We start from the raw sequence: 15,759 nt of genomic DNA, 5'->3' as shown, positions 1-15,759 counted from the left end.
GAAGAATAAATAGTGAACTTGCAAACATAGTATTAGAAACCATTTAAATGAAGTACAGAGAGAAAAAGACATAAAAACAGAGAGAGAGAGAAAAAAAGAACAAGAATGACTTACAGAACAATACCAAGAAGTCTAATATGCATGTAATTGGAGTCCTGGAAGAAGCAGAGAGGAAAACAAACAAATATTTGCTGAAGTGATGATGAAAATTTTTCAAAATTCTATGAAACAGTGAAACTATAGATCCAAGGAGTTCAGTGTACTTCAAGCAGAATAAACATTACAAAAAATGAAGGTACATCATCATCGAACTGCTGAGAAACAAAGATAAAGTGAAAATTGAGAAAAAGAAAAAGTATATATAACAGAATTATTCATAGGCTTCATATTAGCCACTATGTAAGCCAGAAGACAATGGAGTAATATCTTCAAAGTACTGACACACACACACACAAATTATAATTCCATATCAAGAGAAGATATCTTTCAAAAATAAAGATGAAATAAAGACCATTTTAGACAAATAAAAACTGAAAGATTTCATAGAAAACTTGCACTACTACAAATTTTAAAGTAGTCTTCAGGCAGAAGGAAGTGATAACATGCAAAAAATAGATCTACACAAAAGAATAAGGAGTGGCAGAAATGGTAAGTATGTGGACAGATACAAAAAAATTCAAACTTTAATGTACTTAAATATATTTACTCTTTAAAATAAAAGTAATACCCAGGGGTGCCTGGGTGACTCAGTCAGTTATGCGTCCAACTCTTGATTTCAGCTCAGGTCATGATCTCAGGGGTCTGAGATTGAGCCCCGTAAAGGCTCCAAGCTCAGGATGGAGTCTGTTTGAGATTCTTTCTCTCCCTCGCCCTCTGCCCCCCCGCCATGCTCTCACTCATTCTCTCTCTCTCAAAAAAAAAAAAAATTAGAAAAAATAAATAAAATAAAAGTAATACCCAATGTATTATGTGGCTTGTAACTTATCATGTAAGTATAGACATCAATGGAATGGAATAGAGAATCTAGAAATACATCCACACATATATGTTCAAATAACTTTAGACAAAAGTGCAAAGAAAATTCACTGGGAAAATGACGTTTTTTAACATAAAACTCAGGAACAATTGGATAGCCATATGCAAAAAATCAAATGAACCTTTCTTTATCATTACCTAACACATCTATAAAAATTAATTCAAAAGATAATAGATCTTAATATACAGGCTAAAAGAGGAAACAAATGTCAAGAAGACAACACAGGAGAAAATTTTTGTCATCTTGGGTTAGGCAAATATTTCTTAGAACACAAAAAGTAGGAACCAAAAAAAGAAATCAAATGATATATAAGACATCATCACAATCAAAAACTTTCATTAAAGTTTTTAGGAGACACTATTCAGAAGACACTATTAAAAATGAAAAGGCAAGGGGGGAGGAGCAAGATGGCAGAGGAGTAGGAGACCTAAATTTCGTCTGGTCCCAGGAATTCAGCTAGATAGGGATCAAACCATTTTGAACACCTACAAACTCAATAGGAAATCAAAGAAAAGAATAGCAGCAACTCTCTGAACAGAAAAGCGACCACTTTCTGGAAGGTCTCTTCTGATTCATTTAGTGTATATTTTTCTGGGGTTGTTGTTACCCTGTTAGCATTTTGTTCTCTCATTCATCTATTCGCCTCTGCACAAATGACAAGATGGAAAAACTGACCCCAAAAAAAAGAACAAGAGGCAGTACCAACTGCCAGGGACCTAATCAATATGGACATTAGTAAGATGTCGGAACTAGAGTTCAGAATGACGGTTAAAAGATACTAGCTGGGCTTGAAAGAAGCATGGAAGATACTAGAGAAACCCTTTCTGGAGAAATAAAAGAACTAAAATCTAACCAAGTCGAAATAAAAAAGGCTATTAATGAGGTGCAATCAAAAATGGAGGCTCTAACTGCTAGGATAAATGAGGCAGAAGAGAGAATTAGTGATACAGAAAACCAAATGATGGAGAATAAAGAAGCTGAGAAAAAGAGAAAAACAGCTACTGGATCACGAGGACAGAATTCGAGAGATAAGTGATACCATAAGATGAAACAATATTAGAATAATTGGGATCCCAGAAGAAGAAAGCGAGAGAGGGGCAGAAGGTATATTGGAGCACATTATAGCAGAGAACTTCCCTAATTTGGGGAAGGAAACAGGCATCAAAATCCAGGAGGCACAGAGGACCCCCCTCAAAATCAATAAAAATAGGTCAACACCCTGACATCTAATAGTAAAACTTACAAGTCTCAGAGACAAAGAGAAAATCCTGAAAGCAGCTCAGGACAAGAGGTCTGTAACCTACAATGGTAGAAACATTAGATTGGCAACAGACCTATCCACAGAGACCTGGCAAGCCAGAAGGGACTGGCATGATATATTCAGAGCACTAAACGAGAAAAATATGCATGCAGCTAGAAGGAGAGATAAAAAGCTTCTAGGACAAAAACTAAAAGAATTTGCAAACATGAAACCAACCCTACAAGAAATATTGAAAGGGGTCCTCTAAGCAAAGAGAGAGCCTAAAAGTAACATAGACCAGAAAGGAACACAGACAATATACAGTAACAGTAAACTTACAGGCAATACAGTGGCACTAAATTCATATATTTGAATAGTTACCCTGAATGTAAATGGGCTAAATGCCCCAATCAGAAGACACGGGGTATCAGATTGGATAAAAAAATAAGACCCATTGATATGCTGTCTGCAAGAGACTCATTTTAGACCCAAAGACACCTCCAGATTGAAAGTAAGGAGGTGGAAAACCATTTACCATGCTACTGGACATCAAAAGAAAGCTGCAGTGGCAATCCTTATATCAGACAAATTAGATTTTAAACCAAAGACTATAATAAGAGATGAGGAAGGGCACTATATCCTACTTAAAGGGTCTATCCAACAAGAAGATCTAACAATTGTAAATATCTATGCTCCTGCAACCAATTACATAAGCCAATTAATAACGAAAGCAAAGAAACACATCGACAACAATACAATAATAGTAGGGGACTTTAACACCCCCCTCACTGAAATGGACAGATCATCTAAGCAAAAGATCAACAAGGAAATAAAGACTTTAAATGACACACTGGACCAAATGGACTTCACAGATCTATTCAGAACATTCCATCCCAAAGCAACAGAATACACATTCTTCTCTAGTGCCCATGGAACATTCTCCAGAATAGATCACATCCTAGGTCACAAATCAGGTCTCAACCGGTACCAAAAGATTGGGATCATTCCCTGCATATTTTCGGACCATAGTGCTTTGAAACTAGAACTCAATCACAAGAGGAAAGTCAGAAAGAGCTCAGATACATGGAGGCTAAAGAGCATCCTGCTAAAAAATGAATGGGTGAACCAGGAAATTAAAGAAGAATTAAAAAAATTCATGGAAACCAATGAAAATGAAAACACAACTGTGCAAAATCTTTGGGATGCAGCAAAGGCGTTCCTAAGAGGAAAGCATATAGCAATACAAGCCTTTCTCAAGAAACAAGAAAGGTCTCAAGAACACAACCTAATCCTACAACTAAAGGAGCAGGAGAAAGAACAGCAAATAAAGCCTAAACCCAGCAGGAGAAGAGAAATAGTAAAGATCAGAGCAGAAATCAATGAAATAGAAACCAAAAGAACAGTAGAACAGATCAATGAAACTAGGAGCTGGTTCTTTGAAAGAATTAAAAAGATTGATAAACCCCTGGCCAGATTTATCAAAAAGAAAAGAGAAATGACCCAAATCAACAAAATCATGAATGAAAGAGGAGAGATCACAACCAACACCAAAGAAATACAAACAATTCTAAGAACATATTATGAGCAACTCTATGCCAGCAATTAGATAATCTGGAAGAAATGGATGCATTCCTAGAGATGGATCAACTACCAAAACTGAACCAGGAAGAAATAGAAAACCTGAACAGACCTATAACCACTAAGGAAATTGAAGCAGTCATCAAAAATCTCCCAACAAACAAGAGCCCAGGGCCAGATGGCTTCCCAGGGGAATTCTACCGAACATTTAAAGAATTAATACCTATTCTTCTGAAACTGTTCCAAAAAATAGAAATGGAAGGAAAACTTCCAAACTCGTTTTATGAGGCCAGCATAACCTTGATCCCAAAACCAAAGACCCCATCAAAAAGGAGAATTACAGACCAATATCCCTGATGAGCATGGATGCAAAAATTCTCACCAAAATACTAGCCAATAGGATCCAACAGTACATTAAAAGGATCATTCACCACGACCAAGTAGGATTTATTGCTGGGCTGCAAGGTTGGTTCAACATCCACAAATCAATCAATGTGATACAATACATTAATAAAAGAAAGAACAAGAACCATATGATCCTCTCAATACAGAAAAAGCATCTGACAAAGTACAGCATCCTTGCTTGATTAAAACTCTTCAGAGTATAGAGATAGAGGGTACATAGCTTAATATCATAAAAGCCATCTATGAAAAACCCACAGCGAATATCATTCTCAATGGGGAAAAACTGAGAGCTTTCCCCCTAAGGTTAGGAACGCAGCAGGGATGTCCACTATCACCACTGCTATTCAACATAATACTAGAAGTCCTAGCCACAGCAATCAGACAACAAAAAGAAATAAAAGGCATCCGAATTGGCAAAGAAGAAGTCAAACTCTCACTCTTTGCAGATGATATGATACTTTATGTGGAAAACCCAAAAGACTCCACCCCAAAACTGCTAGAACTCATACAGGAATTCAGTAAAGTGGCAGGATAATAAATCAATGCACAGAAATCAGTGGCATTTCTATACACCAGCAACAAGACAGAAAAAAGAGAAATTAAAGAGTCGATCCCATTTATAATTGCACCCCAAACCATAAGATACCTAGGAATAAATCTAACCAAACAGGCAAAGAATCTGTATTCAGAAAACTATAAAATACTCATGAAAGAAATTGAGGAAGACACAAAGAAATGGAAAAATGTTCCATGCTCATGGATTTGAAGAACAAATATTGTGAAGATGTCAATGCTACCTAGAGCAATCTACACATTTAACGCAATCCCTATCAAAATACCATCCACTTTTTTCAAAGAAATGGAACAAATAATCCTAAGATTTGTATGGAACCAGAAAAGACCCCGCATAGCCAGATGAATGTTGAAAAAGAAAAGCAAAGCTGGTGGCATCACAATTCCGGACTTCAAGCTCTATTACAAAGCTGTCATCATCAAGACAATATGGTACTGGCACAAAAACAGACACATAGATCAATGGAACAGAACAGAGAGCCCAGAAATGGACCCTCAACTCTATGGTCAACTAATCTTTGACAAAGCAGGAATGAATGTCCAATGGCAAAAAAGATAATCTCTTCAACAAATGATGTTGGGAAAATTGGACAGCCACATGCAGAAGAATGAAACTGGACCATTTCCTTATACCACACACAAAAATAGACTCAAAATGGATGAAAGACCTAAATGTGAGACAGGCGTCCATCAAAAGCCTAGAGGAGAACACGGGCAACAACCTCTTCGACATCAGCTGCAGCAGCTTCCTAGAATCATCGCCAAAGGCAAGGGAAGCAAGCGCAAAAATGAATTACTGGGACTTCATCAATATAAAAAGCTTTTGCACAGCAAAGGAAACAGTCAACAAAACCAAAAGACATTGACAGAATGGGAGAAGATATTTGCAAATGACATATCAGATAAAGGGCTAGTATCCAAAATCTATAAAGAACTTATCAAACTCAACACCCAAAGAACACAGAATCCAATCAAGAAATGGGCAGAAGACATGAACAGACATTTTTCCAAGGAAGACATCCAAATGGCCAACAGACACATGAAAAGGTGCTCAACATCGCTCGGCATACGGGAAATTCAAATCAAAACTTCAATGAGATACCACGTCACACCAGTCAGAATGGCTAAAATTAACAAATCTAGAAACGACAGATGTTGGTGGGAATGTGGAGAAAGGGGAACCCTCCTACACTGTTGGTGGGAATGCAAGCTGGTGCAGCCACTCTGGAAAACAGTATGGAGGTTCCTCAAAAAGGTGAAAATAGAGGTATCCTACAACCCAGCAATTGCACTACTGGGTATTTACCCCAAAGATACAAATCTAGGGATCCGAAGGGGTACATGCACCCTGATGTTTATAGCAGCAATGTCCACAATAGCCAAACTATGGAAAGAGCCAAGATGTCCATTGACAGATGAATGGATAAAGAAGAAGTGGTATATATATATAATGGAATGAAATCTTGCCATTTGCAACGACGTGGATGGAACTGGAGGGTATTATGCTAAGCAAAATAAGTCAATCAGAGAAAGACATGTATCATATGATCTCATGGATATGAGGAATTCTCAATCTCAGGAAACAAACTGAGGGTTGTTGAAGTGGTAGGGGGTGGGAGGGATGGGGTGGCTGGGTGATGGACATTGGGGAGGGTATGTGCCATGGTGAGTGCTGTGAATTGTGCAAGACTGTTGAATCACAGACCTGTACCTCTGAAACAAATAATACATTATATGTTTAAAAAAAAAAGATAGTAGGAAGGGAAAAATGAAGGGGGGAAATCAGAGAAGGAGATGAACCATAAGAGACTATGGACTCTGAGAAACAAACTGAGGGTTCTAGAGGGGACGGGGGTGGGGGGGTGGTGATGGGTGATGGGTGATGGGTGATTAGCCTGGTGATGGGTATTAAAGAGGGCATGTATTGAATGGAGCACTGGGTGTTACATGCAAACAATGAATAATGGAACACTACATCAAAAACTAATGATGTAATGTATGGTGATTAACATAACAATAAAATTTTTTAAAAAATGAAAGGCAAGTCATGGACTGAGAGAAAATATTTGTAAAATATTTTCTTACAAAGGACTTACATCAGAATACGTATTCTTTCAACTTAATTATAGGACAAACAACTCAATTAAAATTGGGCAAAAGAATTGAAATGACATTTTACCAGAGAAGATGTATGAATGACAAATAAATACATGTAAAGATGTTCATCATCATTTGTTTTTAGGGAAATGCAAAATTAAACAAAAATGAGATAGTACTAACTACCCACCAGAATAGCTGAAATCAAAAAGGTTCAGCATATGAGAAGTTGGGGAGGATATGGAACAACTGGAACGTTCATGAATCATTTATTGGTACACAATTATTTGTACACTCTGAAAAACAGTTCAGCGTCTCATAAAGTTTATATATATATATATTTTTTATATATATTTATATGATCATATATGTATATGATCTAGCCATCCCACTCCTGGTTATTCACCCAAGAGAAAGTCTCTTACATAAGTTGGAAGGTAATTGAGTAAGGAAGGACTGGATACATGCTTGGTGAAGACCATCCTCATAGGAATAGAGAAATTGAGCTAGGACAGTGAATTTGAGTTATTGGACATTATTGGCCATTGCAAAATGTCAGGATTGCTCTTGGGGAAGCTTGCTAAAAAATAAAAATTCTGTTTCAGCAGTTCTGAGCTGGGACTCAGGAATCCAAATGTTAATACTGGTGGCCTTGAAAAACATCCTCTAAAAAGGAGCATTAGCTTAAGAAAAGTAAATCAACCAATAAGGAGACCATGGGAAGTATCCACATGGAATGTAGAAAGGATCTTAACTGGGACTAGCTGTGGAAATATAAAGTAAGGACTAATCTTTGAAATTACTGAAAAGGTATAACTAGCAGAAATTAATGACTAATATAGAAATAAGTATTGCTGAAGATGATCCAGACATTTTGGCTCTGAGTTGCTGCATAGTGACAGTACCACACAGTTTGAAAAGCTGGGCAGAACACATTTATTAAAAACACTTGAGATCAGGCTGTGACTTCTAACCTTGAAAGACTTTCATATGGAAATAGGTGACAGTGCTGGTTCAGGAGGTGGGTAGAGATGGATTTTAGAGACAGGGGCATAAAGATGATAGTTGACACTATGGAGAAATGCATTATATCACCAGTAGGGAAAAAAATGCTTACAAGAAAGTGGTTTAAGGTCCCTTAGGATCCACTTACCATATTTTAAATGAGCCTGGAACAATGAGTCAACAAAGGAAACCGAACAGATCATTCAAGAAGGAGGAGCATGGAGCATAAATAGAAGAGTGCACTTCACAGTTTACAATGAACTGCCATGAGGGTTTCACAGATAGGCATTGTAATTTTGTGCAAACTAGGGAAAAGTGATTATGTGATTTCACCAAGGTCAAGTGAATAATTTGTATGATCTGCTCAGATGTCAAGTAACTCTCCTGAAGGTTCAGTATTCTTTTCTTTGGGGAATGTTGAACACATATTAATGTACTAATTACAGAGTATAGCACTATTGCCCTATGAAATAATTAAAGCTTATCAATTGTTTAAAAATAACCGGGAGTGCCTGGGTGGCTCAGTTGGTTGAGCAACTGATTCTTGGTTTCTGCTAGGGTCATGACCTCATTGGTCATCGGATCAAGCTGTGCAGGGCTCCCCACTCACTGGGGAGTCTGCTTGAGAGATTCTTTCCCTCTGCCCCTCCCCCCCTCAAATAAATAAATAAATCTCTAAAAAATAAAAATAACCAGACTTATTGTGGTGATAATTTTGCAATATATATAAATGTTGAATCCTTATACTGTACACATGAAACTGATAATATCGTATGTCAGTTATACCTCAATCATAAAAAAGAAATCAAATGGTATCAGATAGGAACCAATGTAGCTGATGAAAACAAATGAAGCTAGTTGGGTGTAAAACAATAGGGAGTAGTAGGGTCCAGAAAAAAAATAAACAGAATTCTTTTTTGCCATGTACATGACCACTACAGTAATAATCACCTGTTTATGGCATTGGCTACTTCTGTATTGCAGGTGGGATTAGGCATAGCTTTGAATTTTTTTCAGTGAAAAAATGAGATTCTAAATAGAATGATACTTTGCTTAATTTGTTGAGATCTCTAGTTAAAAAGGGTGGTTTTAAATAAACATATTCCTAACTATTCCTCTGCCATTAATATTTAACCTAGGAAATTCATCCCCAGGAGAAGTAATTTTACTGGTTTTATACTTGCAGATAATTCTGTGTGATACTTTGAAGAATACTTGTATGAGAATATGAATTGGAAAAATGTCAGTAAGGCAAGAAAACATTTCATTTTTAAGATAACATTACTCTCTCTTTTTTAGTATCAAACAAATGAAATGATCTACCTCAGGTTCAGAGCTTATGCTTTTTTTTTTTTTTTACTATATTATTAAACTATTTTAAATAAATTGTTTTGCCTACCCTTAGGATAACGTTTAGACAGCCTTTTTGTTTCCTTTATTGCAGTGTGAGCTGAGTCAGAAAAGGAAAAAGGTTTTCAATACTTTGAGTCAATGGGCAGCTCAGAGACATGGTCACATCCTTCTCATGACTTTAACTTCCCTAATATCATCTCAGTTGCAACAACAGCAGCATGCAAATGTATTGGAATTGAGTGATTACATTAATCTCTTCAAGCTCATTAATTTTGACTGTAAAACATCAGGGTCTACATTGGTCTACATTTACTAAGTAGTGCTGGTCAAAAAAATTTGCAGGTCATATGGTTATAGCAATGGAATATTTAGCTATTTTCTAACAAAGTGCAATTCCGTGCAAAGGATCTTGGTGATTCAGAGAGTTTCCAAAGAGTCAAATCAGTTTTTCAATATAGACACAAGTGTTTCTATAAGATTTTGTGTGTTCATTCAGCTACCCCCCAAGAAAATTCTGGGTTGTAAAATTGCAAGAATATAGTGTATTATCTTTGATGTCTTTGGTGATAAATCAACCCAAATGAGATTTGAATAAATGGAGTGGAATCTCTGTGCATGCATGCAATGGGAAGAAAATGATGGCAATTATAGGAACTGTAGATTTCATTGGGTGTGAATAGATATTCAGCTACATAGTAATTAGGTGACTGTTATGGAGCCTGGAGCTGTAGTAGCAGGAATTCAAAGAAGGCAAGCTGTTTTGCTCCAAAAATAAATCAAAAGAATTTATTGAAACTATCAATAAAGAAATAGTTTAGTTAAGCTGAATGGAAGTAAATTTGCATTTTTAAATATTTAAATTCACATTGATGGATCTATCCATGCTGTATGAAAATTATGTAAATAACATGTTTCCCCATTTTGCTTTAACTATACTGCCTTGTCTGAGTACTGTCTAGCTAAATTTTTCATCAGTATTTTTTTGGTAACTTTCATTCTCATTTTAACACTTCATTGTGAACATCAATTAACACTTCTCTTTGTGCCTTTTCAGTATAAGCTGCCTTTTTCTTTTGTTTTCCTAATTCATTACCAAAATATTTTTCAACCTTTTATTCTTGTATATTCTTTTTTTTTTTAATATTTCTTGTCTAGTTACCTTCAGAGTGCTTTCAACATGACCAATAGATTCAAAGAGTATTTAAAAACATCCAGTAAAGTTTAACAGTGAAGATAGTTACATCGGCAATTGTAGACATGAATAAGAGTGGATAGATACCCAAAGCACTCGGGGAGCTTGGAGTTAAGGAAGAAGGGGAAGAAGGACAGAAGCATGCAGGTGATGGTGGGTTGGTAGGTGGTGTGGAGTAAGGGGAAAAGCTACTGAATTTGTTAGAAAACTCAGGTTCTGTTCCATTTGTGTTACCAGTAAGCAGTCTGTTCTAGGACAGGGCACCACCCTTGTTTCTTAATTTCCTATCTGGTTAATGAAGAGGTCTGACTTTAAGGTCTCTTCCAGCTCTAGAACTTCATGATTGATTGCAGAGACTTAACTATGTAAATATAGTCTTATTAAGCAGTTGTTTTGCATGGGGTTTAGCTGGTTTTCTTTTAATTGCTGACACTCACAACAGGGTTTTTTTGGGGATAATTTAGTAACCATTAGTTAGACGTGCCATTGTTGACTGCACATCGAGAATGAGCCAATAAAGGATTACCTTGAGTTACAGCGATGGTGAAGTCAGCATTACATCCAAGTGTCTCGTTAAATGGGGATGGCATCAACTATTATTCAAAATAATGCGTTGAGTTAAAGGGCTCCTTCCTAACAGATTACAAAGTGTGAATGTGTTAACAATATGAGTCAATGTTTGAGTTACTTCTCTACTCTTTGACTGAGTAGATTGTTAGAGCACATGCATGTTAAGCGTAGTATAATACAGAAAATCAATTACAGCATCCTCCAGTAGAGTACAGGGTGAAGCTATTAAACATTTCATCAGGAAATTGCAAAGTACTACTGTAAAGTTCTTTATTGTTGGGAAGCCATCATTTCTATAGTACTTACTTGTAAAAATCTACCATAGCAAGTTTCACAGCAGCCTCATTAACACTGAGCATTACTGAAACCATTTGGTGGAGGAGACAGTTTAGGGGGTGATAATAAGGAATAAAAACCAAATATTGTCATGGGAAGACTGCCTGTGCCATCTCTACTGTTAAAATCTACTCATGATGCTAAGAAGAAAAAAAATTTTCTCCCTCTATTTTTAAGATGCATCTTCCTTTTAGACTTTCATTCTGCTTAAAATATAGAATATACATAGTCTCATCACATTTTCTTTTAAGGTGCATTTGGAATTACTTGAAAAGCACAGTAGATGGGGCGCCTGGGTGGCTCAGTCAATTAAGCGGCTGCCTTCGGCTCAGGTCATGATCCCAGAGTCCTGGGATCGAGCTCCACGTCGGGCTCCTTCCTCAGCGGGGAGCCTGCCTCTTCCTCTCCCTCTGCCTGCCACTCCCCCTGCTTGTGCTCTCCCTCTCTCTATCTCTATCAAATAAATAAATAAAATCTTAAAAAAAAAAAAAAAAGAAAAGCGCAGTAGGTAGATGGTGTTCAAATGATTATCTCTAGTGAAATTCATCTTCAAAGACAGAATTTGGAACTAAAAGAGGGGGGCTGAGGAGACAGCTGGTGTTTAGAGTGCCCGCAGAACCTTAGCATTAACTTTTAGAACAGGAGGACTCAAGGCCTTGGCAGCATCCCAAAATTCAACTATTTTCATTGATTGGTATGAATCATTTTCTCTCTCTGTTGCCTGTACTTTTTCCACCAGGTACACCACTTACGTGCCAACAAATCTGCTGTTGACCTTTCCATAGCTCTGTGCTGGGATGCCTACCACGGTGTTTCTAATCCTTGTCAATTTCTTTCCAGACAGAGCTTTTTGTACATGCCTTCAAGGATCAGCTGGTCAGAAGTGCTCTTTTAGCCCTCTACACTGCCAGACCAGGAGGTGTCCTGAAGAAACCACCGTCTCCTAAGAACAGCACAGAGGAGAGCTGTCCCCAGGACCCACCCCCGCCGATGAAAAGGCAGGACTCCATACCACATCATTCAGACTATGATGAGGAAGAGTGGGTAAGTCTCACGCACATCACTTGCCTCCTAATGTTTAGTCCTGAAAAGGAAAGCAAGAAAGATGAGACATCTCTGCTTTTCATCAAAACAAGTAGGGAAGTAGTCATAATACAGACTGTTGGTAAATAGGGCACTTTTTTCCTTGGGGGCAAATTATAAATGTTAGTTTTATTCCTGATCACATTCATTTAGCATAAAAATTTATATATATATATATATATATATATACACACACACACACATATATATATATATATATATATATATATATATATATATATTTGGATATATACACACACACACATATATATATATCTCCAAAATGTCATAAAAGCAAAAATGCCACAATTACAGGATTCTATAATACTTTTCTGTATTTATTGCCAAGGTATTATAAACCATTAAAATTGTGTTTTTTAGAAAAAGAGTCAGAAAATCACTCATAATCCACTACTTGTTGCAAATATTTTCTTGTTGCAATCTAGTGTTTCAGTTCTAGACATACTTCAAGAAGTATTAGCATTTCAGTGGCAGTGGATATAGAGATCTCTTAAATCCTTCTTGTTCATGATTCTATTACTTAAAAGAAGATGTTGTTCCAGGTGCTCTAAAATTGGCAAAAGGATGGCTACATAAAAGCATCTGAAAAAACAGCTAGTAAAGGTAAAACATAAACACACACACACACACACACACACACACACACACACACACACACACACACACACACCCAAGAAGAAGCCACCATGGTAATAAGAACTCTAGTCGGATAAAGGGGAACAGTGTTATTCCTGAATAAACACATATTGATTATCCAGGAACCATTCAAAGTATGCACACATCACACACAGAGAAGGAAACTTTTTACTGTATCATGAGTTTAACCAAGAAAATCGTATTCTAGCCATATAGATGGTAAATAGTTAATGATTACTTTTTTCTGCCACCCTAGAATTTAAGAGCGTTTGGAGAGTAAATTATTTGAAAGGCCCAGCTCTCTCAAAAAATTTTGCTATCTGAAGGGCTGGGAAGTGATGCCTGCTCTTTGTTTTGATAAAATTTCTATCACAGGAAAGACAGAGCTGGGTTCCAAGAGGTAAATGCTGAATAAGTATTTGTTGCTGCTGATTAAGATTACATTTCTCCCACTGAAGCGTTTTCAAAAGAGCAAATCTAATATTTCTCCCCTTTACCTTCACCTTCTTCAATTTATTCACAGCTCCAAGGCGTATGTACCTCTTAACCTCTCTGAAGTTCAATTTTCTCAACTATAAAGTGAAAATAACAGCCCCTGTTCTGTTTAGCTCTTCAGGTGGTCACGAGATAAATGACTTACCTGTGCAATAAGGGCCCCATTACCTGGAAAGGCCTAGGCAAATGCTTTGTATTAATTTAGTATTATTCCTATACGTTGTCTTTTTTAAGATGCATACATTAAATAGTCTTATGATGGGGATTAATACTATCCCTTGAGGTAAATGGGGAGACTGGATCTAGCATAAAATGTGTATTGGGAATTTTAAAGAGTTTGAGTAGGTATAGAAAATAACTTGTATTTCATTTAATTAAACATACAATGTTAACCTTGTGACAAATAATTTCCATTTTTATGTTAAATGAAGTGAGGATTTTGAAATTGGGTATCTTTTGTTTTGATCATGTCATGTAAATCCTCCCCCACACCTTGCTGCTTTCTTGTTGCTCAAAAGTGTCCCTCTTCTGCCCTCCCTCCTTATTTCCGTTTCTTTAGATAATTTTTGAGACCTTCTATATTGTAGGTGCTCCAAATGGGAAGGTTAAGTGACACTAGATCCTTAGGGTCTAGAAGTCAGAGTATCATAGTGGATAAAACATGTTAGCAAATAGTTACACAATGTTGTGACCAAGGTTGGAGAGTGCCAGGTGGTAGAAAATAGGCTCTGCTAATATGACTTCCACTCAAGATTGTATGTACAGACGCTTTCATGAGGGGAAGAGAAGGAAGAGCGTGAGAGATGGGCGGTGGGCTGACAAGGTTTTTGTGGTGAGCCGTTCTGTGTTCCTGCGCATCTGCTCTGCCTGGGTCACTGTGCCCCATGCTGGAGACAGAAAGAAACACCCGGGGACGCAAGGGACTCCACGGCCTGTTCAGGGTTCTAGAAAGACAAGTGACAACTGCAGAGCAACTTGGGGTTGTACGTGGGATAAAGCTGGCAGCAGGCTGGTGGTCATGTGGATTCCCAGAAGTAAAATTCTTTTTTTTTTTTTAAGATTTTATTTATTTATTTGACAGAGAGAGACACAGCGAGAGAGGGAACACAAGCAGGGGGAGTGGGAGAAGGAGAAGCAGGCTTCCCGCCGAGCAGGGAGCCCGATGTGGGGCTCGATCTCAGGACCCCGGGATCATGACCTGAGCCGAAGGTAGACGCTTAACGACTGAGCCACCCAGGCGCCCCGCAGAAGTAAAATTCTTAAGACGTAGAAGGGAATAGAAAGTTAACCCTTCAAGAAAGAGAATGACTTTCAGACAGGCACACAGCAGCTGACACAGAAGGAGAGAGTGTGTTAGTGTGTGTGTGTGTGATTATCATCATTAGTTGTTTCTTTGTCTTGCTTCAAAGATGGTGAAAACTGAGCATGTTTATACTCCAAAAACTATTTGAGAAGCAGATAGGTGATGACTGGTAGAGTGAGGCCCTTTCTCCGGAGAGAGGAGATGATTCTAGCACACAGGTAGAGCAGTCCTGGGCAAAGTGGGCTTATCTGCTGAGACTGCAGGGAGACTGTAAAGATCAGCTTCACTTTTGGGAGGCTGGGTGAGGCTGGATGGCTTCTTTTATGTTTGTTTAAAATATTTTCCCAGTTGTATTGAGATACAACTGACATATAACACTGTATTAGTTTAAGGTGTACATGATAATGATTTGGGAAATCATTACCACAATAAATTTAATTAACATACATCACCTCACATAGTTGAATTATTTTTCTATGAGAACCTTTATCATCTATTCTCTTCACAACTTTAAATATACAATACAGTGTTGTGGTGACTATAGTCACCACACTGTACATTACCTCCCATGACTTATTATCTTATAACTGCAAGTTCATACCTTTTGACCCCCTTCACCTATTTATCCCAACTCCTACCCTCAGCTCTGACAACCATCAGTGTGTTCTCTCTTTCTATGAGTTTGTTTTTTCTTTGTTTTTAGATTCCATATATAAATGAGGTCATACAGTATTTGTCTTTCCCCATCTGACTTATGTTCACTGAGCTTAATGCCTTCAGGGTCCATCCATGTTGTTGCAAATGGCAGGATTTCTTTCTTTTTATGGCTGAATGAT

General features: G+C 37.4%; 1 protein-coding gene across 6 annotated transcripts in view; it reads left to right on the top strand.

Moving 5' to 3' along the window:
• INPP4B (inositol polyphosphate-4-phosphatase type II B) overlaps positions 1-15,759 on the top strand; it is an 802,990-nt gene that overhangs the window by 672,887 nt on the left and 114,344 nt on the right. For all 6 annotated transcript variants that reach the window (XM_078069264.1, XM_078069263.1, XM_078069261.1 and 3 more), the window contains one exon: positions 12,226-12,429. In XM_078069264.1, coding sequence (XP_077925390.1) covers positions 12,226-12,429 — 204 coding nt within the window. The remainder of the gene's footprint in view (positions 1-12,225; positions 12,430-15,759) is intronic.

This window comes from Halichoerus grypus, chromosome 3, assembly GCF_964656455.1.
Source record: "Halichoerus grypus chromosome 3, mHalGry1.hap1.1, whole genome shotgun sequence".
In the NCBI taxonomy this organism is placed as follows: domain Eukaryota; kingdom Metazoa; phylum Chordata; class Mammalia; order Carnivora; family Phocidae; genus Halichoerus; species Halichoerus grypus.
This window is presented reverse-complemented; position numbering and strand designations above follow the sequence as displayed.